This window comes from Drosophila santomea, chromosome 2R, assembly GCF_016746245.2.
Source record: "Drosophila santomea strain STO CAGO 1482 chromosome 2R, Prin_Dsan_1.1, whole genome shotgun sequence".
Lineage (NCBI taxonomy): Eukaryota > Metazoa > Arthropoda > Insecta > Diptera > Drosophilidae > Drosophila > Drosophila santomea.
The window spans coordinates 555,715-583,128 of record NC_053017.2 but is presented as its reverse complement, the minus strand read 5'-3'; the positions used below and the strand labels follow the sequence as shown (position 1 = coordinate 583,128).

The 27,414-nt window shown below is 38.0% G+C and overlaps 1 protein-coding gene and 1 long non-coding RNA gene across 2 annotated transcripts; both read left to right on the top strand.

Annotated features, from left to right (window-relative positions):
- Positions 1–4,698: 4,698 nt before the first annotated feature.
- On the top strand, positions 4,699–5,415 carry LOC122756415. Its single transcript, XM_044005808.1, has 3 exons — positions 4,699–4,974; positions 5,102–5,202; positions 5,262–5,415. The coding sequence occupies exons 1-3, from the start codon at positions 4,882–4,884 to the stop codon at positions 5,413–5,415; spliced, it is 348 nt and encodes a 115-aa protein (XP_043861743.1). The 5' UTR covers positions 4,699–4,881.
- Positions 5,416–12,491: 7,076 nt separating this feature from the next.
- Positions 12,492–24,242, top strand: LOC120446587. The gene is made up of 3 exons (XR_005615873.2): positions 12,492–15,788; positions 16,006–16,266; positions 24,146–24,242. It is a non-coding gene; the product is annotated as an uncharacterized LOC120446587 (long non-coding RNA).
- The last annotated feature ends 3,172 nt before the right edge of the window (positions 24,243–27,414 follow it).

Sequence of the window (27,414 nt, the reverse complement as noted above, 5' to 3'; positions counted from 1 at the left end):
AAAACGTTTAATAAAATATCAAAAACCAACCGTGTTATTTTTTTTTATTAAACTCTCGGACTGAATTCGTAAATGGCGCAGTCGGTAGTAAATTGAAAAAAAAGTCCTAGTAAACTCGTTATCCTTTGACAATCTAGTGAAAAGAGGAAACTTGTACGACCAAGTAACCTTTTCTGATTGTACCCGCGAATCGGCCGCAACAAAGTGATTTCGGTTCGTTTAAAGTGACTAAAATCGGTATCCGCACAAGAACCAGTGTGATCGGAGTTAATTTAAAGACCTAATTTTGTGGACCGCTTCGTGAAGTGAGACCTCCACTAAGGTGTAATACAATTAAAAGGCGCACAGTGCAGTTCAATATGACATTAAGGCTATCACTATCACTTAAGGCATAAGTCTCGACATACTGTAGCAGTCTGTGAACAAGAACAGAAAATAACTTATAAATGGCGTTACCAGCAGAAAATCTTTCTCAATTACTTCGGCAAATACGCCAAGTACCACCATTCACTGGAGATCCATCAAAACTCAGCTCGTTCATCAGACGAATGGAATACCTGTTGAACATATACCCTGCAAACGACGCTCGACAGAAGGCGATCATATTTGGAGCCATCGAACTTCAAATCACTGGAGATGCAGAAAAAGTTTCCCTATTCGGAATGCATAATGATTGGTCAACTCTAAGGGACGCCTTAATCACAGAATTTAAGACCCAGACACCCCTGGAGGAACTACTAGGAAGGTTGTACAGCACTTACGTCTATTTTGCAAACAATTGGAAGATAAATCAAATGTAATCATAAATAAGTTAGCATTAGAAAATGACAGAACTAATATTACAGTTTATACTCAAACAATGGCAACCACTATAAAGAATACAATTCAAAGATCACTCCCCGATAGACTGTTCATGACTCTAGCGAGGCATGACATTTCAACTATCCAAAAATTAAGACAAACCGCCCAACAAGAAGGTCTCTACGAAGACCCAGTCTCAAAAACATCCGATAGTCAGCCAAGATTTAACCCAAATTCACATAAACATACACACATTAACCAAACTAAAAACACCCATCCCAACCAACAATTCGTTCCCACTTTTATTCCATTAACAAACCCTACACAGATCAAAAATACCAACTCAAGACCAGCTGAAATAAATCCAAGGTTAGCAAGGGAATTCACACAAAGGCTAATTACAGGTAGAATTCAAAATCATTTAAATTTTCAACAACAAAATACTAGTGCACCAAACCCTCCTACCAAAAGGCAGAGAGAAAACGCTAGTGCTCAATTCAGAATGGACACAGGATGCGAAAATTTTCTTCAACCAGCCTCGGAATCAGAAAGCGATTCAGAGGAAGTGGAAAAAGTGTTTCATTGCAGTCAAGCAAACTTTGTCAAATATTTTATATTCACAATTTCTTAGAAAAGTATGATTAACTGTTAGGCAGAAACTATTTAGAGCCAACTAACACTCAAATTGATTATACAACACAAACAGTCACTATAAATGGCTATACATTCAAAATGTGGTATGACCACATCAAAATAGATGAGTCCAAGGCTACCAATGAGTGTCCCAAGTCATCTAACTCAGAGGAAACCCCTCTACAAAACCCAAAAAAAGGAGAAGACCCACCTGAAAATTAAGCGGAAGGCCAACTTAAAACCAGAAGAGTCAAAGAACACCAATGAGTGCCCAGACCGTCTAATTCAGAAGAAACCAAGATTACCTATAAGTATTCCAAGCCTTCTAAATCCGAGGAAAACCCTCTTATTACCCCTTACATAGAAGAAGCCCTTCTAGTAACATCCTCTAACTACGCCTTAGACGACGAGTTAAGAGAATCCAACGTATTCAGATTAGAACATTTGAATACAGAAGAAAGGGAACAACTTTCCCACGTTCTGCTTTAATATAATGACATTCAGTACAAAGAAGGTGAAAATTTTATTTTTACAAGTACGATCAAACATTCTATTCATACAAAACACGAAGACCCGATCTATAAAAAACCATATAAGTACCCCCAAGCATTTGATCAAGAAGTCAACAAACAAATTAACGAAATGTTAGAACAAAAAATAATTAGGAAATCGAAATCCCCCTATTGTTCTCCAATTTGGATCGCCCCAAAGAAAAGCGATGCTTCTGGGAAACCAAAATTTCGATTAGTCATAGACTATCGTAGTCTCAACGAGATTGACGACAAATTCCCTATTCCTGTAATGGATGAAATATTAGACAAGCTTAGACGCTGTCAATACTTCACAACCATTGATCTAGCTAAAGGTTTCCATCAAATCCAAATGGACCAACAATCAATACCCAAAACAGCATTCTCAACAAAACATGGACATTATGAATATATTCGTATGCCCTTTGGTCTGAAAAATGCACCAGCAACATTTCAACGCTGCATGAACAATCTTTTAGAAGATTTAATTTATAAAGATGGTTTAGTTTACTTAGATGACATTATCATTTATTCCACTTCATTGGAGGAACATATAATGTCATTAAAAAGGGTATTTAATAAGCTACTATCAGCTAATCTCTAATTGCAACTCGATAAATGTGAATTTCTGAAGAAAGAAACAGAATTTCTCGGTCACATTATCTCGACAGAAGGTATAAAACCAAACCCTAACAAAATAATTGCAATTGTTAATTTCCCTATTCCTAAAACCACAAAAGGAATAAAATCATTCTCTGGACTATGCGGATTTTACCGTAAATTCATTCCCAATTTTGCAAATATAGCAAAACCTATGACTCTCGAACTAAAAAAAGGAGCAGTAATTAACACAAAAGATAATGATTATATGTCCGCCTTCGAAAAACTAAAAGTACGCATCCGATCCAATCCTAATATATCCCAACTTCGAAAATAAATTTTCACTGACAACAGATGCGAGTAATATAGCCATAGGTGCTGTATTATCCCAAGAACATAAACCCATCTGTTATGCAAGCAGAACTTTAAATGAACATGAACTTAACTATTCGGCCATAGAAAAAGAGTTATTAGCTATAGTATGGGCAACAAAATATTTCAGGTCCTACCTATCATAGGCCACTTGTATGGTTAAGTAACATATAAGACCCCAATATGAAACTACAGAGATGGAAGATAAAACTTAACGAATACGATTATAAGATTCAATATCTACCCGGTAAAGAAAACCACGTCGCTAACGCTCTATCTAGAGTCCAAATACAAGAAAACTTCCTAAGAGAAGATGACCCAGTTTCCGTTCCCACAGCAGCTACTGTGACTTATGACAAATAAAGTAAACAAAATTGACAAACTCAACGAGAATAGACACGACTTCAGTATAGATACCAACTTTAGAGAATCCCCCTTAGTTAGATCAAAAACAACTAACCCATTCAAAAAGACAGGAAATTTAAGACAAATAGATGATAAACATTTCGAAGGAACAAATAGAGGTAGAAAGATAATACATTATAAATCCAAGTTTAATAAGAAAAAGAAAATTAATAAGAGTAAATATAATAACGATAATTCCAGGCCTACTCCTGAGCATGATAATCATGTTATGCCTCCCATCGACAATTAACACACAATATCTAGAAGTAACCCCCATCCAGGCCAAAAACGGTTACCTAATCTTTCAAACCGGATCAATACCAATAAACCATGAATATCATTACTTATCCATTAACTTAACTAAAACCGAAAATACTTTTGAAGAACTTATTAAACAAACTCAACCTTTTAATAACTTACCACAAATTCAGTATCTAGTAGAAAAACTAAACAGAGAAATGAACGGTATAAGAATTGTAAAACGCAGTAAACGCGGTCTTGCTAACTTCATAGGAACAATTTACAAATACATTTTCGGTACTTTAGATCAAGAAGATAAAGAAGAATTACAACAACAAATAGCCGACATCTCTAAAAATAATGTACAAATAAGCGAACTCAACCACGTAATAGAAGTCATTAATTAAGGAATCGATCTGACTAATCATTTAAATCATAATTTTGAAGGAGAACAAATGATAGCTTTAATAATTTTCAACTTACAAGAATTCACTGAATATATTGAAGACATAGAGCTTGGTTTGCAATTGACACGCTTAGGTATCTTTAACCCAAAACTTTTAAAACACGATTCGTTAATCCACGTCAATTCTGAAAAACTACTTAATATCAAAACTTCAGCCTGGCTTAAATCTGAAACAAACGAAATTCTGATAATATCCCACATCCCAAGAGAAATAATCAAAACACCAGATTTTGAAATAATCCCATACCCAGATGAAAAAAGTAACATACTAACCGAACCAATACATGACAAATATTTTTTACACAATAATCAAACTTACACAGCAAGTTCTCAAAGCTTAGTTATAAATAAATGTATAACTGGTATACTAAACCAGGTCCCAACACAATGTAGATACAGTAAAACACATTCTGATTTCGAAATAAAATATGTAGAGCCTAATATAATTACAACTTGGAACCTTCCCAAGACTATCCTAAGCCAAAATTGTATCAATAGAGAAACTATAATAGAAGGCAATAACATGATAAAAGCATTCAACTTTTCTGTTCAACTAGAAGAAATATTAATTACCAACACAATGTTAGACTATACTCAAACTATCTATGTAAATAATAATGTAACAAAACTCGAACCACTCTGTTACGGCCTGCTGATTTCGATGGGGCAAGGCCGGCTAGCCAGTCATCAACAGGGCGGATTCTTCCCCTGTGCCCACAGGTCGCACCATAAATTCCACTCGGCATGGAATCCACAAAAACAACAAAGAAACATCAACAGAAACTACAAGTGAAGGACTAATACCGGACGACACGACGCAGATTTGGGTCTTCGATGGAAAGGACCCTGACGCACCCTCCCTACCAAGGATCCGTCTATTTCCCATTTGAGGATCTCCCTGGCATGTGGTTCATCGGCTTCCTCCAGGTTATCGGCTCATCCGTTCGTCTTTCCCCCCCTAATTAATACAATCTAGCAATTCATCGTTATAATCTTTACTTATTTAAATATTCAATTATACTAAATAACATTTTCAAATTTTCCAAAATTTTAGGCTTCCATCGCCCTGGGCCAAAGCAAATACGATACAAAAAAAAAAAGAAAGGACGACGAAAGAGCTGGAGTGGACAACAAAGACCCGAAACTGCTGCACGGGTATTGACATATAAATATATATAAATTAATAAAATTAATAAACCCTCATTTTACTTCAGAATTCCTGCCTACATGGAGCTCCAAGGAGGATCAGGGGCTGAGACGGGTCAGGTGGTTATTCACGAAAGGTCCATACCCCTACACAGGATCGGCCTGATCTTCTCGGAGGTCGTATTCCAAGATTTAGATTTACTCGGACTCGGCGTGATTTAATTGTACATAAGTTACTGGTTATTTATATCATATTTATAATTTTTTTATCATCGTTTTACGTGTTTTAGGTTTTATCGTCTTTCAAACAAATATTTGTGTGTTTGTTTATGGCATGCTAAACGCCACTAAAATAAATAAATAAATAATTACACACAGACGAATATTTTAGATAATTTTAACACGGGCACATAAATAAGTTAAATAAATAAATAAATAACGATTAATAAATAAATAGAAATAAATAAATAGATGCGAATAAATAAGGCGGATTAAATAAATAAATAAATAATTATAAATAAATAATTATTCTAATTTTTTTCTGGCCGAACTTCTCCCGGGCGGTTTGGCTTGGTCCTCGGCGGGATTTTAGGTTGGAATCCACCACGGGTTCCAGAAAAGGTCTCCCCGGGTCCAAACTGTGGATATCCCGGGGTCAAGAAAATGCCTGTATACCCTATTTATTTTCCACTTCCGGCTGCCGGGTCTTCCTGTTCTGCTCCCGTCCTGCTCCCGTCGATCTCCGGATCGGGTTAAATTATCTGAGTTTCCGTTTATGTATGCCACCGATTTTAAAATACGGCCGTTAGATTAGTTAGTTCGCGGCAGCGGGTCGTCCGATTCCCAAATTTTCTCTCTGGCCCACATGGCGGTCACCTCGCCCTATTTATGGGCTCGGCTCTGCCGGTTCCCTTTCCTATTCTTTTGCTTCCTCCTTTCCCTTCACATAGGTCGAGAACCGACTTCAAGGCCAATGCCAGTGCTCATTTCCCGTCTTAGTGTGGGTGGATGCACTTCGTCGGTGTTCTCCTCTCTCCACATACCATCCACACTTCCCCTTTCTTGGGTGTGGACGGTAGGGGGCGCTCTACATACATCCCACTTTCCCCTTCTCCTCTTGGGACTGACAACCTCGCCTTAGGTGCTCATTCCAGACGATATTTCTTTCGCCCGCGGCTATCGATCACCGTCAGAATGCAACAACTCGAATACATTCAAACAAAAGAAATAATCAAACAACACAATCAGACGAATAATATATTTCAAGTAATAACACTTACAACATTAATGATAATTGTTATAATTGCATTATTGTACACTATCTATAAATATAAGACTATACCCCAAAAATTAATTGTAAAATTCAAAAATCAAACTCTAAAAAACGAAAATATTATAAGTTCTGAATCAAACAATATTGTACCCCCCAATACCCCTGTATTGTACCCTAATCTTAACGCCTAAGGACAGGCTTTTTTCTTAAGGATGGGGAAGTAACATATCCATTCTACACCCACAACTCCCCAACTCACACACTCACATTAATGTCTAAGTACAAAACCACACACACTATTGTAACAACTCACACGCACACAATAATGTCTAAAAACAAAATATAATCAAATTTCAAGAGCCCTTCGATTAAGCTTAGCTGTCATTTACGCACAGCATCTTATTCCAAAGTCTAGACTCTGTGGCGAGCCAACGTCGTCCCCTAAACATTCGATCACTTGGCGAAGCCAACTGAAATAACAAATCGTAAACATTTGACCACTTGGCGAGGCCAACTGAAATAACAAAAACTTCCGCCCACGCAATGGTCTCAGGATTCTCCAATTACTCCTCTTTTTCGGGAGCTTCTCTCTCATATTTTTCGAGAGCTTCTCTCTTAATAAACAATTATAACTTAATTCTCTTAAACTTCACTCTTAAGCTATCCCAAGCAGCCTATATAAACGCAAACATGTCCCCATAAGGCAGTTCAGTTCTGAGTACGCTATCAGCCCATTTCAACATCGAAATCAATTGTCCAACTAAGTGATAATCCAAAGGCTCTAGTTCTTCCTTTATTGGAATAAATAAAACATTTAATAAAATATCACAAACCAACCGTGTTATTTTTTTTTATTAATCTCTCGGACTGAATTCGTAAATATATATATGTACATGTAGCCACCGCAAATTAAGTTGTATTTCTTTATTAAGAAAGAGAGAAAATGAAGTTAGACGCGCCAGCAAACACAAAATTAAAACACTTGAAATAAGTTGAAAATACCTAAAATAATTTAATGCCTTTATCGAATCGTAATATCTTTCCATTTAGTCGTAAGATGTTGCGACACGTTCTTAATTTTTTGTGCGTTTTGCCGATGAAGTGAAAAATTTACGTAGCGTACAATTAATGCAATTTGTATAAGATGATTAGATATTGCTGCCACAACTGAAACAACACCCTGTCAGGGTATATATAATAAATATCGAGACACTGTTATAAACTTTAAATTTCAATAAGAAGGCGTTGCCGAATTTTATCAGAAATTTAGAATTCTGCGATTTCTTCGAGACACGCCGAATGTCAGTGTGAGACAGGCACCGTAGTGCAAAGGTGATAGTGCCCAATTTTAACAGAACTTTAAAATGCGGCGTATGTACAAGACAGACGCCAATTGCCTGTGTGACCACAAATTTTCTCTTAAATTTTGAATTCTGAGAATTAGAAAATACAAAACAGTAAGACAAGCAGTGTGAACGTGAACCATTTTAACCAAAGCCTTGTTTTACTTGGGTGACTAAAAACGGTTATAAGCAGGGGCAACTAGCTTGCTAGGGCAAAACAAAAAAATTCAATAAACTTAATGAGTCAATATAGGAGGAGAACTTAGGCGATACAGTGTGTGAAATTAAAGATCGAGGTGACAGTGAAAATTGCAATGACTTGGTAACCATGTTAAAGGCCCTCCTCTCAGACATAAAGGGTATATGAATATATATGAACAGTGTCCGTTTAGGTATACAAAGAAATCAACGTGAAATTAATTCTTTGGCCGATCGTCAATTAAAAACGTGATTTCTAGAATGATTCCATTAAAAAGACAAATTCAGATGAGGGCAATACAAATAGTGCTACTCAAGATCAAGGTCAAGAACAAGCCAACATCTCGGAAATCGTCGCTCAACCTAACCAAAACAACGTGCAGCTACATGATTTACCCAAATTTTCTGCAAATACAGAGGACTGGCAACTCTTTAAAAGAACTTATGACGATTTTACTGCCTTCTTTTATTATAATAAATTGGACGTTTTGCGCAAATGCCTAGTTGGAGAAGCCAAGGAGACTGTAGCATACCTGCTAATTTACCCAGATAATGTACATGTGAACGAGGAGTTAGAGTTTATGTTTGGTCGACACGAGTTACTCATTCGTTCAAAGATTCGAGATTTTCCGAAGGTTGCAAATAACAAACCCGAGTAAATAATTCACTTTGGAAATAATGTTCGCGGGGTTGTACATTTTTTGTCAGCGGCCAACCACAGGGAGCATTTAAGTGCTCCCAATCTTATTGGAAGAACTTTTAACCAAATTACCCAGCCATTTGCAGATGGAATGGCTTCAAAACGCTGAAGGGAGGCATATGTCCCCATCCATTGACCAATTTCTCTAATTGGTTGAATTTAATTACAAGAATCGTCTGACGATTACCAGCTGTAGTAGACACTTAAGGAAAACAACTCGTTGCCCGAAACTTAAAGCCTTATTGCGAACACACAAATCAGGGAATGCATTTTATGCAAAGAATGCCATGATCTTGAAACCTGTAAAATCTGGAGGGAAGAAACCGATATAAAGTCGCGCTGGAATATTGTTTCGCATGTCTGAAAAAAGGTTTAACTCTGCAATTCTGAACATTATGAATTGCAGAGTTTAACAAACTTGGCCGTTTGAAGGTTGCCAAAATTCGCATCATCGTAGTCTTCATAATGTTCCACAAATTTTAAATCTTCCAACCACAGATCCGAAGCCTTTAATAAACTGGTGTGGCGAAGGTAATTGTTCGAGCCATACATGTTTAAGGTGATTCCCGTCGTATTATATGGAAACAACGGTAAAATAAAAACTTATGCAATGTTTGATGACGGAAGTTCAGTTACCTTGTTGGAGGAAGGTATTGCTGGCCAATTGGGACTAGAAGGCCAAAGAAGTCCATTAAGTTTAAAAAGTTTAAAAATGTCTAAAAAGATAAGATTTAAGATTACTGGCATAATTGATCATGTGCGATATGACTTATTCAATTTACAAACTGTACGGAGTCTCGATTTACCAAACCATTCGCTTGCAAAGAATCAACACAATACAGTGACGCTAAACCAGACCTGCTCATTGCACTTGACAACCTACATTTAGGTCTTCCGAAAAGGATCGTGGAAACAGGAAGCTTACAACCAGTAGCCATTGACACAAAACTTGGATGGCTGGCATATGGTCCGAATTTAGAATTTGAAAGTATTAGAGCTTCATTTAAATCTCTTGTGTGTTTCATAAAGAATGAAACTAAATGGCTAGATCTAGTGATCGAGTTTTTAGAATCTGAGAATTTCGGTATGAGTATTTTTCCACCCATGGATTCAATTGATGATGTAAGAGCCAAGGAACTGATGATGAAAAAAACCATTCAAATTGGAAAACAGTTTGTAATCGGATTGCCATGGAAGGAAAATGTAAGAATGCCGGATAGTTAGGTGATGGCTAAGAAAAGATTGTACGGAATTGAAAAGAAGATGCACGCTGATCAAGAATTTGCTAAAAAATACAGAGCAGAGATAACTTAATAAGTCGAGAAGGGTTATGCTCGCGAGCTGTTACCTGGAAATTATTGACACATCCAACCCCGTCTGGGGTTGTACTTTGCAGTACAGTCGGTTCCTTAATTCCTTAAGCAATATGTTCTCCATTCTGCGCAAATTATGTCAAGAATCTAAACTCAGAAGATCGATTTCCAAGGGCATCGCACGTAATTGTAGAACACCATTACGTAGACGACCTTTTCATGAGTTTTACATCTGAAGTAAAGGCAATCGAGATTGGTCAAAAGGTCGTAAAGGTACATTCAGAGGGAGGATTTGAGCTGCGTAATTTTCCTCGAACTCGGATAAATTGGAGAATATCATGAACAATCATCAGGTACAAAAAACTCTCAACCATCTCCAAAGTCAGCTCGCAAGCGAGAAGGTCTTAGGCATATTTGGAGAGACCAAATTCCAACGCATTTCACAGAACGTCTTAAATGGAAGTCGAGTCCCAACAAAGAGAGAGCTCTTAGGCATGGTTATGGCGATCTTGAAGGCGATTATCATATTTCGACAAAGATCATAGTTCAGAATACTTGGAGTCTTGGAAAAAAACGGAATAAACCTATATCGCTAGAGCTGCATACAAAGTGGAAACGTTGGTTGGCTGAAACACACAATATGCACAACTTTAAGGTTCGCCGAATTTAATTTAAACTGCTGCGACCGATTGGATATGCATATATTCGTCGACGCGAATCAAACTGCAATTGCAACGGTTGCTTATTTGAGCATAGTTTGCCCTACCGTCGTCGACATAGCCTTTGTCATGGGAAAAACACGCCTGGCCCCGAAAAAACTGTTGTCTATTCCTAGACTGGAGCTTCAAGCTGCAATCCTTGGCATTCGGGTAAGCCACCGGATTACCGAAATACTTTCAAATTCATCACAGTCTCAATGGAATTGGGTACTATCGTCCTGCAACACTGCTGATGTCGCCACTCCGACTCCCCGAAAATCGATGGCCTGGTCTCATGGACACTCGGCCCGAGATTTTCGGACAGGATAGGATCTGCAACTGTCAAAGAGTTAGCTGATGCTGAAATCGGATGGTGCAACAAGAAGCCTTCCCCGAGGAAATCAAGACATACGAAATCAACAGATAATTACCAATCAGCGTCGAATTTATGAACTGTCTCCATACATCGTATCAGACGGCCTCCTACATCTATCGGGTCGAATAGATGAGACCTCATATTTACCACAGTCGAGACGTCGTCCAATCCTCCTTCCGAAAGATCATAGTCTCTTTTTTGATTATGCATTTTCACACAAAATACTACCAGCGGAACCAAGCAGTCATTATAAATGAGAGCCGTCAAAATTTTTGGATAGAAACTCTTAAGTAAAGTAATGCATTAATGCAATAGATGCATCGTATATAAAAGCGTTAAAAACGTTATCACGAGCTCAAGAACAAACGAAAATATATTAGATCGAGACGCCTTCGAAAACGAAGCCGCCCAGAAGGTAATTGAATGACATTCAACTGCCCATGTTGGGAAAGAATTATATGAATAATAAATAGATTATTAAGTAAAACATTGTACAGTATCAACCCACGAATCGATACACTCCAATCTCTACTGAATGAGGCAGAAAACATTATAAACTCACGCTTTCTTACCGATTTTCCAATCACTCATGAAGACGAAGAACCCTTAACACCAAATCATTTTTTAATGGGTTGTACCAATTCAACCTAGACGCCTCTGCCGTCTACCCAAAATATATGGCTGAGAAAGCAGTGGAAAATTGTCCATTCTCTTACGGATATGGAAAAGATGGATAGTGGAGTACCTTCCACAACTGGTTAATGGTGCTGACTGGCACCTAATCAGTACCCCGCTTAAAATTGACGCTGGTACTTATAATGTGGCGTTCCTTACCAAGAAGAGCATGGAAGAGAGGCCGAATAAACAGGTGAAAACAGAGGAAATTATTTTGCACCAACCAACATCGAAGTTAATACTCCTCCAATTGTATGGTGAATCAGTGGACGATTCACGGTTGGGGAGGGTGTAAGAATTTGAAACAGTATAATGTCAAATTTGAATTCGATAATGTCAGATAATATTTGATATCAATAGGTTAAGTAGTCATGAATTTGGTATTTCCTAAGTTGTACTTTGAAATTGTAAATGCCTGGGCACTCTAAGAAAAAGACAAAGTGAAGTAAAACGCGCCAGAAAACACAAAATTGAAACGCGTAAAATAAATTTAAAATAACAGAAATAATTTAACGTCTTTGTCGAATTTTAACATCTTTTAATTTTGTCGTACGAAGTTGTGACACGTTCTCAATTTTTGGTGCGTTTTGCCGGAGTGATGAAGTGAAAAGTTTACATAGCGGACAGTTAATGAAATTTTCATAGCTCTGTAGAAGTTGATTAGGTATTGCTGTCACAAGCCCGACGTCGAATTTGCTTGTAGGCATACCTAAAAACAACACCCTGTCAGGGTATATATAATAAATGTCGAGACAATGTTATAAACTTAAAATTTCAATAAGAAGCCGTTGCCCAATTTCATCAGAAATTTAGAATTCTGCGAGTGTGTGACGCCGACGCCGAAGTGCATGAGTGTTAGTGCCCAAATTCATTAGAAATTTAGAATTCTGCAAGTGTGTGAGACCGACGCCGAGTGTCAGACAGGCGCCGAAGTGCATGAGTGTTAGTGCCCAAACTCATCAGAAATTTATAATTCTGCGAGTGTGTGAGACCGACGCCGAGTGTCGATGTAAGACAGGCGCCGTAGTGCATGGATGTTAGTGCCCAAGTTCATCAGAAATTCGAAGTTCTGCTAATGTGTGAGACAGACGCGTCTGGAAGTCGCGTTGGAATATTGTCAAGGAAAATCGTTTATGTTTCGTATGTCTGAAAAAAGGGAAAATTGTTCAGAATTGCAAAGTTAAACAAATTTGCCCGTTTGAAAGTTGCCAACATTTGCATCATAGTAGTATTTATAATGTTCCACAAATTCAAAATCTACCAATCACAGATCCTACGTCTTTACTAAATTGCTGCGGCGAAGTGACTAGCTCGAGCCCATACCTCTTCAAGGTGATTCCCGTCGTATTATATGGAAACAACGGAAAAATAGAAACTTATGCAATGTTCGATGACGGAAGCTCAGTTACCTTGTTGGAGGAAAGTATTGCTGACCAATTAGGACTAGAAGGCCAAAGAAGTCCATTAACCCTCCAGTGGTACGATAACAGAAATAGTTTAGAAATGTCTAAGAAGATCAGATTTAAGATTACTGGCATGAATGATCATGTGCGATACGACTTAAAGAATGTACAAACTGTAAGGAGTCTTGATTTGCCAACCTAGTCGCTTGCAAAGAATCAGCACAATCATTTCGCTAATGTACCAATATTGGATTACACTGACGCTAAACCAGTTCTGCTCATTGGACTTGACAACCTACATTTAGGTCTTCCGAAAAGGATAGTGGAAACAGGAAGCTCACAACCAGTAGCCATTGATACAAAACTAGGATGGCTGGCATATGGTCCAAATTCAAAGTTTGAAAGAATCAGAGCTTCATTAAAATCCCGTGTGTGTTTTTTAATGGATGAAAATAAATGGCAAGATCTAGTGACTGAGTTTGTAGAATCCGAGAACTTCGGTATGAGTAACTTACCACCCATAGAACCAATTGATGATGAAAGAGCCAAGGAACTGATGATGAAAAAAACCATTCGGACTGGAAAACAGTTTGTAATCGGATTGCCATGGAAGGAAAATGTAAGAATGCCGGATAGTTAGGTGATGGCTAAGAAAAGATTGTACGGAATTGAAAAGAAGATGCACGCTGATCAAGAATTTGCTAAAAAATACAGAGCAGAGATAACTAAATATGTCGAGAAGGGTTATGCTCGCGAACTAAGTTACCCGGAAATTATCGACACATCCAAACCCGTCTGGTACATTCCGCACTTTACAGTACAGTCGTATCACAAACCAGTTAAAATGCACATCGTTTTCAACGCAGCTGCTGAAGTCGAAGGTATTTCGCTTAATAAAGCACTACTTAAAGGCCCTGACAATTTAAAGCCACTCTTATCAATTCTTATGCAATTTAGGCAAAATAAAATAGTTGTAACTGCAGATATTCGAGAAAAGTTTTTGCAGATACAGATAAACGAAAACAAACAGAGCGCCCAGCGGTTTTTGTGGCGAAATGGAGACATAAGTCAACCGATTAGACACTACGCCATGACGTCCTTAATTTTGCCATTCTGTGCAAATTATGTCTAGAATCTAAACTCAGAAGACTTTAAAGATTGATTTCCAAGGGCAACGCAAGCAATTGTTGAACACCATTATGTAGACGACCTTGTCATGATTTTTACATCTTAAGAAGAGGCAATCGAGATTTGTCAAGAGGTCGTAAAGGTGCATTCAGAAGGATGATTTGAGCTGCGTAATTTCTCCTCGAACTCGAAGAAATTGCAGAATATCATGAACAATCAGCAGGTACAAAAAACTCACAATCATCTGCAAAGTCAGCTCGCAAGCGAGAAGGTCTTAGGCATATTTTGGAATACACAGCTTGATTTTTTCAATTTGAGACCAAGTTCCATCGCATTCCACAGAACTTCTTAAATGAAACTCGAGTCCGAAACTCGAGTGGCGTTTTTTGACCCGTTCGGGTTGATTGCTGACTATCATATTTCGCCAGAGCTGCATACAAAGTAGAAACGTTGGTTGGCTGAAATACATAATATGCACAACTTTAAGGTTCGCCGAGTTTACTCTCCTAACTTACACTGCTGCGACCGATTGGAGATGCATATATTCGTCGACACGAGTCAAGCAGCAATTGCAACGGTTGCTTATTTGCGCATAGTTTGCCCTACCGTCGTCAACATAGCCTTTGTCATGGGAAAAACACGCCTGGCCCCGAAAAAACTGTTGTCTATTCCTAGACTGGAGCTTCAAGCTGCAATCCTTGGCATTCGGGTAAGCCACCGGATAACCGAAATACTTTCAAATTCAACACAGTCTCAATGGAATTGAGTACTATCGTCCTGCAACACTGCTGATGTCGCCACTCCGACTCCCCGAAAATCGATGGCCTGGGCTCATGGATACTCGGCCCGAGATTTTCGGACAGGAAAGGATCTGCAACTTTCAAAGAGTTAGTTGATGCTGAAATCGGATGGTGCAACAAGAAGCCTTCCCCGAGGAAATCAAGAACCTACGAAATCAAGATGATTACGAATGATTGGCATTCGGGTAAGCCACCGGATAACCGAAATACTTTCAAATTCATCACAGTCTCAATGGAATTGGGTACTATCGTCCTGCAACATTGCTGATGTCGCCACTCCGACTCCCCGAAAATCGATGGCCTGGGCTCATGGATACTCGGCCCGAGATTTTCGGACAGGAAAGGATCTGCAACTTTCAAAGAGTTAGTTGATGCTGAAATCGGATGGTGCAACAAGAAGCCTTCCCCGAGGAAATCAAGACCCTACGAAATCAACAGATGATTACCAATCAGCGTCGAATTTATGAACTGTCTCCATACATCGTATCAGACGGCCTCCTACATCTATCGGGTCGAATAGATGAGACCTCATATTTACCACAGTCGAGACGTCGTCCAATCCTCCTTCCGAAAGATCACAAAGTCTCTTTTTTGATTATGCATTTTCACACAAAATACTACCAGCAGAACCAAGCAGTCATTATAAATGAGAGCCGTCAAAATTTTTGGATAGAAAGCCGCCCAGAAGGTAATTGAATTGACATTCAACTGCCCATGTTGGGAAAGACTTATATGAATAATAAAAAGATTATTAAGTAAAACATTGTACAGTATCAACCCACGAATCGATACACTCCAATCTCTACTGAATGAGGCAGAAAACATTATAAACTCACGCTCTCTTACCGATTTTCCAATCACTCATGAAGACGAAGAACCCTTAACACCAAATCATTTTTTAATAGGTTGTACCAATTCAACCTAGACGCCTCTGCCGTCTACCCAAAATATATGGCTGAGAAAGCAGTGGAAAATTGCCCATTCTCTTAAAATTGACGATCTGGTACTTATAATGTGGCGTTCCTTACCAAGAAGAGCATGGAAGAGAGGCCGAATAATCAAAGTCTTCACCGAATAGGATCAACAAGTACGTTCAGCCGAGGTGAAAACAGAGGAAATTATTTTGCACCAACCAGCATCGAAGTTAATACTCCTCCAATTGTATGGTGAGTCTGAGGACGATTCACGGTTGGTGAGCGTGCAAGAACTTAAAACAGTATAATGTCAAATTTAAATTCGATAATGTGAGAACAGTAACCTATCGTTCTTGAATTTAGTGTTTTCCTTATTTGTATTTTAAAATTGTAAACGCTTGGGCACTCGAAGAAAAAGAGGAAGCTTCACTTCCTTACTTCATAAGACGCGTCAGCAAACACAAATCTGAAACGCGTATGTTTTTTTTTTTTTTGCGTTATTTATTGGATCTTTTCAGTTCAAAGAACCTTGGTCCGCAAAAATCGAATTTTTGAAATTTTAAAGATGGAATTCTTTTCCCATGTTTGCCCGCCAATTAGCTTTTTTTGCCCTCGTCCAGTTTTGAAGATATGAAATTTCGAAAAATGTTGAAAATTTTCGAACTTCCAAAAGTTTACTTTGTTGAACATTTTATTTTAAATCGCAATAACTTTTTTTTCCCACGTTTATGGCAATAAGTTTAGAAAATGTAAGGCCTTAAGGAATTAAGCATTTTACATACCGCAAAACTAAATATTTTCAAACAAAATCGTTTGCCCACTCTTTAAAAATGGTTTTTATCATTTGCCCAACCCTTTAAAAATTGTTTTTTTCGTTTGCCCACCCTTAAAAAAAATGTTTTCGTTTGACCACCTCTTAAAACTAAATATTTTCAAACAAAATCGTTGCCCATATTATATAACTAATAACTAATCACACTTATTCAAATCTTTCTTACCTGGATTTCCTCGTTGACGAGATTTATGTGGAGGTCTCTACCATGGTGCCCCAGTGATAGTTCACAGAATCGCCGACTGAGCTCGCTGTATAATTTCAATGTTGGTTTTTGACGCGTTTTGCCATAGTTTAGGGTACATGTTAGGCAGATTTGTCTATTCAGTGTGAATGTCTGCTTTTGGTCTGGCTGCGCCAGTCCGCAAACTATCTTTTCACTGTTTTAAGATGACAGTCAAGTTTTTCTGTTGCCTTTGATGAGCATTTGGATCGGCTGAGTATTGCGGTATCGTCAGCAAACGTAGAGGTTGTGAGCTGATAGTTTGTAGGCATGTCTGCTGTATATAAAGTGTAAAGAACGGGGCCCAGCACACTTCCTTGGGGAACTCCAGCATTGATGACGCGGTCGTGTGAAGTCGAACTGTTACACCTGATTGAAAACACTCTTTTGAAGAGATAAGACTCGAACACTTTGTGGGTATTCTGCGGAAGCAGTTTTGTTATCTTGTACATTAGTCCTTCCAGCCAGACTCGGTCAAATGCTTGTGCGACATATAAGAATATTGCTGAGCAGTATTCCCGGTGCTCAAAAGCAGTACGAATTTCGTTTGTGATGCGATTGACCTGTTCGATCGTTCCATGATTTTTGCGAAAACCAAATTGATGGGATGGTATTGTGTTTCGCATTCTTAAGTAGGGAGCTAGGTGTTTTAAAAATGCCCTTTCAAACAGTTTCGAGAGACACGATAGGAGACTGATTGGTCTGTAGGATGAGGGTTTCGTTTTGTCTGGTTTGTTAATCATCACTATGACCGCCTTTTTCCACCTTTGGGGATAGTATCCAAGTTTCGTAATAGCGTTAAAGAGATTGCATTAGGTCAGAACCGCACACGGTGGGAGTTTTATGATCATTTTTGGTGTCACCAAGTCGTGTCCAGGTGATTTTTTGGGCTCAAGATCTTTTATTATAGATGCTATCTCACGTTGACTAAATGTTATTGGATTTATTGGTGGCTGGATTTTAATTGCTACAGGTAGGACAAATGAGTTGCTAGCAGTATTTGGTTGGAATACGCCTTGAAGGTGATCGGCAAATGCACTTCCTCTATCTTGTTCGCCGCGTATCCAGCTTCCTGAGGGGCCTCGCAGTGGAACGACTGTTTCTGCTGGTGGCTGAATATTTTTGTGTGCTTTCCACAAAGGGTTCTTCTTGCTGGTGGGCGATAGTTGTTCGATATATAGATGCTGGGCGTTTGCTTCCTCAAGCTTAAGTACCCTGGTTAGTCTATGTGTTGCTATTTTTAGCTGTTCCTTAGCCTTTGCGGATCTGTGATTCTGCCATTCTCTTCTTAGTCTTCGTTTTTCAAGTAGTAGCTGTTCGATTTCACGAGTTGTCTTGGTATGATTTGTCATTTTGTGTGTGTCTGGAGGGGTAGAGGCCTTGGCTGCAGCAACAAGATAATCATCCATCGATTCGGTCAGGCGGTCAATATCCTCATGGGTAGACATTGTTTGAGTTGGTACCATGTGAGTACAAACATATTTCGTGTACCTTGCCCAGTTGGTCCTGTTGCCTGTCAGCCTGTAGGTGTGCTCTGTTATATGTGGTCGATGCCTGAGAGCAAGTAAAACTGGTGAGTGATCTGATGATAGTTCTGCAAGTGACTCAGCCGTAATATTATTTCTTGGGATCTTTTTTATTATTGCGAAGTCAATGAGATCCGGGAGCTTATTTGGATCTGCTGGCCAGTATAGGCCTTCCCGGAGTGACAAATTTCGTGGCTTAATGAGCGCGTTGTAAAGTTGTTTGCCTTTTGGGTTTAAAAGGCGTGAACCCCAGTGCGTGTGCTTGGCATTGTAGTCACCAGCCGCTATAAATCGCTCACCGAGTGAGTTGAAAAATTCCAAGAATTGGTCCTCAGAAACTGCAAAACGAGGTGGGCAGTAGACTGCGGCCAGAGTGACGGGGCCAATGCTAGATTGCATGCTTATGGAAGTGGATTGCAGGTAGTCCGTTTCAGTTCTATTATGAAGGTGGTGTTTGATGCGACCTCTGATAAGTATGTCAGTGCCGCCATGGGCTTTTCCGTCCGGATGGTTTGTGGCGTAGTATAGGTATCCTGGAACATGGAAGTTGTGCTTGTCTGTTAGATGTGTCTCGGAGAGGAGCATGACGTCAATATTTTTTTCGGATAGGAACTGGGCAAGTTCGAGTTTATGCCGTGAAACGCCATTCGCGTTCCACATAGATATTTGAAGTGGAGACATTATGTTGATTTTGATGACACGAGAAGCTGTATCAGCATAAGTTTCGCATAAGCTCTTGCATTGTGGTTTGCATAATTGTCATAAATTCTTTTAGGGTTTGCTGGAGTGATATCATCATCGTTTCAATGCCAGTTGATATATGCTGCGTTTGATCGTTCGAAGTAGTTATTTCCTGTTCTTCCCGCGTAGTAGTTGACTTTTGTGTTATTGGATTCACGCTTTTAATTCCCGATCTTAAGGCACTAGCGAAGGAAACGCTAGGATTGGTACGACGTGTAGGAAGGGGTGCCGTGTAAGAGGGGCCCGATTGTGGCGGAGTGTGACTGATGTGTGTGACCTGAGCTCGTGTTGATTCTCCATGTTTGTTAAGACGGTTCTTAAGTTTCTTATATACTACACAGCCACGCCAATTCGTTGTGTGCCTTCCAGTGTACAGTAAGTATTAGTGTGGCCATATTCTTGGCAGTTAGTGCACTGCACTGGGCGATTGCGCTTGTGTGGCTCTTCTACTGTGATACGCCGTTGCAGTAGGAGCTGTAACCTTTAGACTAGGTGAACTTCATATTTTTCAGTATCTGGATCTCTGGCTCCAAGTCGATTTTGAACATGGGTTTTTGTTCCTTATTCTTCGTTGAGTATGCTCATGACCATTTTTGCATTAAAGTTATTCTCCTTAAGCGCTTCTACGATTTCAGTGGTCAAAACAATTGCCTCAATCCCTTTGATAACAACCTGTAGGCCCCTTGCGCTTTTCAGCTGGTATTTTTAAAAGTTTTTTCCTGCATCGTTTGGGAATTTGGTTAGGAGACGATGGATAGTCTCCGTGTGAGTTTGAACTTTTGTTCCCTTTTCTTAGGAGGATTACGTAGAATGAGTTTTCTCCTATTAATGTGGCTGTTTTGTTCACCAATGCATTCGAGCTTTTTTCTCGATGGAGGAGGCTTAGCCTTCTTAGGTTCCTCATTGGATGACTTCACTTTCATCAGTAGAATTTGCCAAAAGCTTAAATTTCTTGGTGTTTGCTTTGGTGTTTTATTAGTAACATTGTCACGTGTAATTTTTGACTTATTTTTTGTTTGGTGATTTTTATTATTTTAAGGGCTGAGTTTTATGTTTATTGTTATGTAGCGAGCCATTCGTCTTTATGGTCGACTCGGCGTTATTGTTTATGTTTTGGTTTGCTGATAGCAAAGCAGAACCGTTAGAAAATCTTCGCAGGTGTTTGGAGCTTGCGGGTTTTCTGACGAAGTTAGTAATGAGGGAGAGCAAGAACGCGCTCTTTCTTGAGTTGTTGGCACAGGTAAATTCATCGGGTTAGGGGTGACTGAGCGCTCGCTGTCTGCAGAAGTTGCGGAGACGTATTAGAAGTACGCGTTGTTTCGTTGCCATAAGAACCGGCGATCGTCTTGTTCACGTTGACGCTGAGCGCGAGTGTCTTTCTGACTCTTTTTATTAGCTTTTTTTGTTTTTGGTCATTTGTTTGAAGATGTAAAACTAAATGGGACCCACGTAAACTCTTAATAACTTTGACATACATTGTCAAATCCACAAACGTCATACCACATCTGACTCTTCATTTCAAGTAGTCATTAACCATGGATAACTTCACTCCACCTGAACGATCAATCGAAGCCACTTACCGTCAATGGCGACCGATATCGAGCCAACCGATTTTTTGATGCCAATTGTGCGTAAAAAGCGAATGCGTAACTTCTGGTTCCAACAAGATGGCCCGAACTGACACCACGCGACTTTTATTTGTGGGGATTTTTGAAATCTAAAGTGTACATCAACAAGCCAAGGACTTTGACTCAACTCAAGGCGAACATCTAACGTGAAATAGCGGTGAGCGGTAAAGTGGTGAAAAATGCCGAAAAAAGAACAAATTTCGTCATCAGGGAAAAAGGCGAGCACCCGAAAAAGAAGTGTGGAATCCTCGTTTTTCCACCTGTCATCGTGCCGCAAACACGGGCTGCAACTTCGGTGCCACTTTGCACACTCTTCGACTATTTCTGACAGCGAGGTCTCTAGAAATAGTTAAATTTCGCGCAGCGTGTAAAATCACGCGACCCACAAAGCGGATTGCATTGCCAACCATATCCAAAAAATCTAAGATCTTTTTGCAATCTCTATGGAGTGGTTACGTGGATTGGGATGACGCATTGCCAGAGCCAATTCTTTCGTCACGGGGGGAGTTGACCTCCCGGTTAAAGCTCATACAGAACTTAAAATTTTCACGATTCGTAATGCAGCCACTTTTGCCAAAGGGTCATCCAGTCACAAAGGCATTCATTGATTATTATCAAGAGAAATATTTGCAAGCTGGACCGCAGGTGATGCTGCCCTTTCTCTGGAACCGTGAATGCCGTGAACCATTAGTTGGTCGAGGATGTGATTAATTGGGTATGCGTCCTTTATAGATTTCCTGTTTATCTGATTGTTATTCGTTTAAAAATTATAAATGATAAAAAAAAAAGAAAATAACAAGCAAGCAAACACAGCAACAACCCAACCTTTCTTCGTGTTAATGCTAAATCGTTTTGATATCAATAAATCCAAAACTGGAAAAGGAAAAGTTAAATTTATTTTGGATTCTGGTGCTTCCATCTCGTAGATGACGAGAAACTCTTCTTGTATTGCATCAACTTGGAGGCGCCTATGGCATGAGAGATTAGGTCACATTAGTAAAGCAAATTGGTAGATATTAAAAAAAAAATTGATTGGTGACAACAATCTTCTTGATAACGTTAATGCAGTTGATGAGATTTCAGAAGCATGATTAAATGGTAAACAAGCATAATTGCGTCATGAAAACTATAAAAATAAACACTACATAAAAAGAAAATAACAAGCAAGCAAACAAAGCAACAACCCAACCTTTCTTCGTGTTAATGCTAAATCGTTTTGATATCAATAAATCCAAAACTGGAAAAGGAAAAGTTAAATTTATTTTGGATTCTGGTGCTTCCATCTCGTAGATGACGAGAAACTCTTCTTGTATTGCATCAACTTGGAGGCGCCTATGGCATGAGAGATTAGGTCACATTAGTAAAGCAAATTGGTAGATATTACAAAAAAATTGATTGGTGACAACAATCTTCTTGATAACGTTAATGCAGTTGATGAGATTTCAGAAGCATGATTAAATGGTAAACAAGCATAATTGCGTCATGAAAACTATAAAAATAAACACTACATAAGTAGACCCCTGTTTGTAACACATTCTGATGTATGTGGCCCGATAACTCCTGTTTCGATTGACGACAAAAACTCCTACTCCTACTCCAAACTAAAAAGAAAATTTGACGAAAAGTCATACAAAACTATTTTAGTTGGTTTTAAACCAAATCGTTTAAAACGATGGGACGTAAATAATACAAAATTCATTATCGCAAGAGATATAATCGTAAACGAAATAAATATGGTCAATTCTAGGGTTGCAAAAAAGTAAAATTGATATCCTAATATCCTCCGAGAGTTAGAAGACTAATAAGAAAAGGTTCCTGAAAGAGAGTAAGCAAAGTGAAATAGTAATTATCCTGAATGAGAGTAAGTAATGTGATAAAGTTAGTATCCTGAATGAGAGTAAGGAATGTGATAAAGTTAGTATACTAAATGAAGGTAAGGAATGTGATGAAGTTAATATCCTGACTGAGAGTAAGGAATGTGATAGAGAAAGTATCCTGAATGAGAGTAAGGATACTGATGCAGCTTGTATACTGTATGAAAGTAAAGAAAACAATGAAATGGATATCCAGATTGACAGTATGGAGAAAAGTTTGATTTTAGAACAACCTAGTGAAAGTGATGAATGTGTGTCCGAAGAAGTGATAGGCTACAAATATCGTACATGAAAGATGAAATTGATTATTTCAATTATATTTTAAATGCTCATACTATTTTTAACGACATTCTAAGTTCGTTTGAAGAAATAGAAATTAAAAGTGACAAATCTTTATGTGAAGCTGCTATTAAAACTAAATTTGATGCCCATAATTTAAATAATACCTGGACAGTTACAGAAAAGCCTAAACATAAAAGCAATGTCGATAGTAAATGGGTATTTTCCGTTAAATATAACGAACAAGGAATTCCCGTTAGGTGTAACAGAAATACGGCATTTTATTAATATTACGATAGAAATGCATGAAGATCAAATTAATTTGGGTCAAGCTGCATATGTTAAAAGAATCTTAAACGAATTTTAAATGGATAAATGCAATGCAGTCGGAACTCCTTTACCAAACAAACTGAATTATGAGTGACTTAATGCAGACGAAAATTGCAATGTTCCGTGTCGTAATCTTATAGGGTGTTTATTGTACATAATGCTTTGTACACGTCCAGACTTAACGACAGCCGTAAATATATTAGGTCGATACAGCAGCAAAAACAGTGTCTTAAAACGGTTCTAAGATTTTTAAAAGGAACAGTTGAAATGAAACTAGTTTTTAGAAAAAATGCAGCATTTTAAAATACATTAATCGGATATGTAGATTCTGGTTAGGAAGGTAACAAGATTGATAAGAGGAGTACAACAGGGTATTTGTTTAAAATTTTTGATTGTAATCTAATATGTTGAAACATAAAGAGGCAGGACTCAGTTGCAGCTTCATCAACTGAAGCTGAGTATAGGCGATATTTGAGGCCGTAAGAGAAAACTTATGATTAAAATCCCTTCTTAAAAGTAAAAGCATCGATCTTGAGATCCCAATCCAAATTTACGAAGATAGCCAGGGATGCATTAGCATAGCCATGAATCCTTCATGTAATAAACCTGCTAAACATATAGATAAATATAGATAAAATATCATTTTGCGAGAGTGCAAATTGAGACTAATGTTATATATCTTGAGTATATTTCCACAGAGAATCAACTTGCCGATATGTTCACTAAGCCGTTGCCTGCAGTAAAATTCATGGAACTTCGAAATCAATTGGATCTTGTGCAAGATGACCGAACCAGACTTGCTTATGCTGAATGAAGTTAAATAAGTTTATTGAGTTATTTGATTACTATAATTTAAAAAATATTTTTGTCAACATTAATTTATAATTTATAAATGCTATATTTGAGGGGGCGTGTGGGAATATCACGATTCCCATACAAAAATACAATTGGCCTTTGTATTTAAGTATTTAAATTACATATCGGTTTTGGTCAAACTAATTTTATCGCCTTCCGGAAAGAAGCTCTCCCTCTCTCTCTCTCTCTGCTGTGTATAGCTTGTGGTGAATGGTGTTGCAAATAAGAAAATATAAAAAATAAAAAATTACAAATTATAAACATAAAAATACACATAGATAATGGTCTTATTGTTGAGGGTATTAAACTAAACGTGGTTATCAATATCTGACGCCACGCGACTTTTATTTGTGGGGATTTTTGAAATCTAAAGTGTACATCAACAAGCCTAGGACTTTGACTCAACTCAAGGCGAACATCGAACTTGAAATAGCGGTGAGCGGTAAAAGTGATGAAAAATGCCGAACAAATTTCGTCATCAGGGAAAAAGGCGAGCACCGGAAAAAGAAGTGTGGAATCCTCTTTTTTCTACGTGTCAACGTGGATTCTGCGTTGCTAGCATATCAGCTTATGCTACTTGCGATCAAAGACTAATGGGGAATCGAAAGTTCATCTGCAAGAGTTCCACTAAAGACCTTAACAATTCCAAGGATTCCAGGAGCATCCACTTGGCGAATAAGTATGGATTTCATAGCCAGGGTAAGCCGTTTCCACAGAAAAGCAAGCTGGTTTTGCTTAGGCCCATACTCGGTTCCGATGGATTGCTTCGAGGCTTGCACTACGATAGGAGGCATCCGATACTTTTACCAAAGGGTCTTCCAGTCACAAAGGAAATCATTGTTTATTATCAAGAGAAATATTTGCAAGCTGGACCGCAGGTGATGCTGCCCTTTCTCTGGAACCGTGAATGCCGTGAACCATTAGTTGGTCGAGGATGTGATTAATTGGGTATGCGTCCTTTATAGATTTCGCGTTTATCTGATTGTTATTCGTTTAAAAATTATAAATGATAAAAAAAAAAGAAAATAACAAGCAAGCAAACACAGCAACAACCCAACCTTTCTTCGTGTTAATGCTAAATCGTTTTGATATCAATAAATCCAAAACTGGAAAAGGAAAAGTTAAATTTATTTTGGATTCTGGTGCTTCCATCTCGTAGATGACGAGAAACTCTTCTTGTATTGCATCAACTTGGAGGCGCCTATTGCCTATTAAAATTGCAGTTGCCAAACCTGGCGAATTTATTTTTGCAACGAAGCGTGGAATTGTTGGACTCAACAATGGAAATCAAATCACGCATGAAGATGTGCTTTATTTTCAGGATTATTACAACTTCAAAAGGCTGGCATGACCGTTATGTCTGGCAATTACGGTGTGAAGATATTCAAAAATGGATCATTGATCATTCGTTGCTGAAAACTCAGGTACGTTCAATACTCCGATTCTTAAAAGCCTTTACATTAAATGTGGAAAATAAAAAGAATGAATATCGGTTATGGCATGAGAGATTAGGTCACATTAGTAAAGCAAATTGGTAGATATTAAAAAAAAAATTGATTGGTGACAACAATCTTCTTGATAACGTTAATGCAGTTGATGAGATTTCAGAAGCATGATTAAATGGAAAACAAGCATAATGCGTCATGAAAACTATAAAAATAAACAATACATAAGTAGACCCCTGTTTGTAACACATTCTTATGAATGTGGCCCGATAACACCTGTTTCGATTGACGACAAAAACTCCTACATTATTTTCGTTGATCAATACACACAATATTTGTCACATTATTTGCCTCTGGGGTAAGGCTGATTTGACAGCCACCTATTTAATTAATAGGATTCCAACTAGAGCACTTGATAAATGTTCTAAAACCCCGTATGAGGATAGCACAACAGAAAACTTTTATAAAATATTTAAAATATTTAATATTTGGCTCAACAGTGTATGTGCATATTAAACATAGAAAAAAAAGAAAATTTGACGAAAAGTCATACAAAACTATTTTAGTTGGTTTTAAACCAAATCGTTTAAAACGATGGGACGTAAATAATACAAAATTCATTATCGCAAGAGATATAATCGTAAACGAAATAAATATGGTCAGTTCTAGGGTTGCAAAAAAGTAAAATTGATATCCTAAAATCCTCCGAGAGCAAGAAGACTAATAAGAAAAGGTTCCTGAAAGAGAGAAAGCAAAGTGAAATAGTAATTATCCTGAATGAGAGTAAGGAATGTGATAAAGTTAGTATCCTGAATGAGAGTAAGGAATGTGATAGAGAAAGTATCCTGAATGAGAGTAAGGATACTGATGCAGCTTGTATACTGTATGAAAGTAAAGAAAACAATGAAATGGATATCCAGATTGACAGTATGGAGAAAAGTTTGATTTTAGAACAACCTAGTGAAAGTGATGAATGTGTGTCCGAAGAAGTGATAGGCTACAAATATCGTACATGAAAGATGAAATTGATTATTTCAATTATATTTTAAATGCTCATACTATTTTTAACGACATTCTAAGTTCGTTTGAAGAAATAGAAATTAAAAGTGACAAATCTTTATGTGAAGCTGCTATTAAAACTAAATTTGATGCCCATAATTTAAATAATACCTGGACAGTTACAGAAAAGCCTAAACATAAAAGCAATGTCGATAGTAAATGGGTATTTTCCGTAAAATATAACGAACAAGGAATTCCCGTTAGGTGTAACAGAAATACGGCATTTTATTAATATTACGATAGAAATGCATGAAGATCAAATTAATTTGGGTCAAGCTGCATATGTTAAAAGAATCTTAAACGAATTTTAAATGGATAAATGCAATGCAGTCGGAACTCCTTTACCAAACAAACTGAATTATGAGTGACTTAATTCAGACGAAAATTGCAATGTTCCGTGTCGTAATCTTATAGGGTGTTTATTGTACATAATGCTTTGTACACGTCCAGACTTAACGACAGCCGTAAATATATTAGGTCGATACAGCAGCAAAAACAGTGTCTTAAAACGGTTCTAAGATTTTTAAAAGGAAATGAAACTAGTTTTTAGAAAAAATGCAGCATTTTAAAATACATTAATCGGATATGTAGATTCTGGTTAGGAAGGT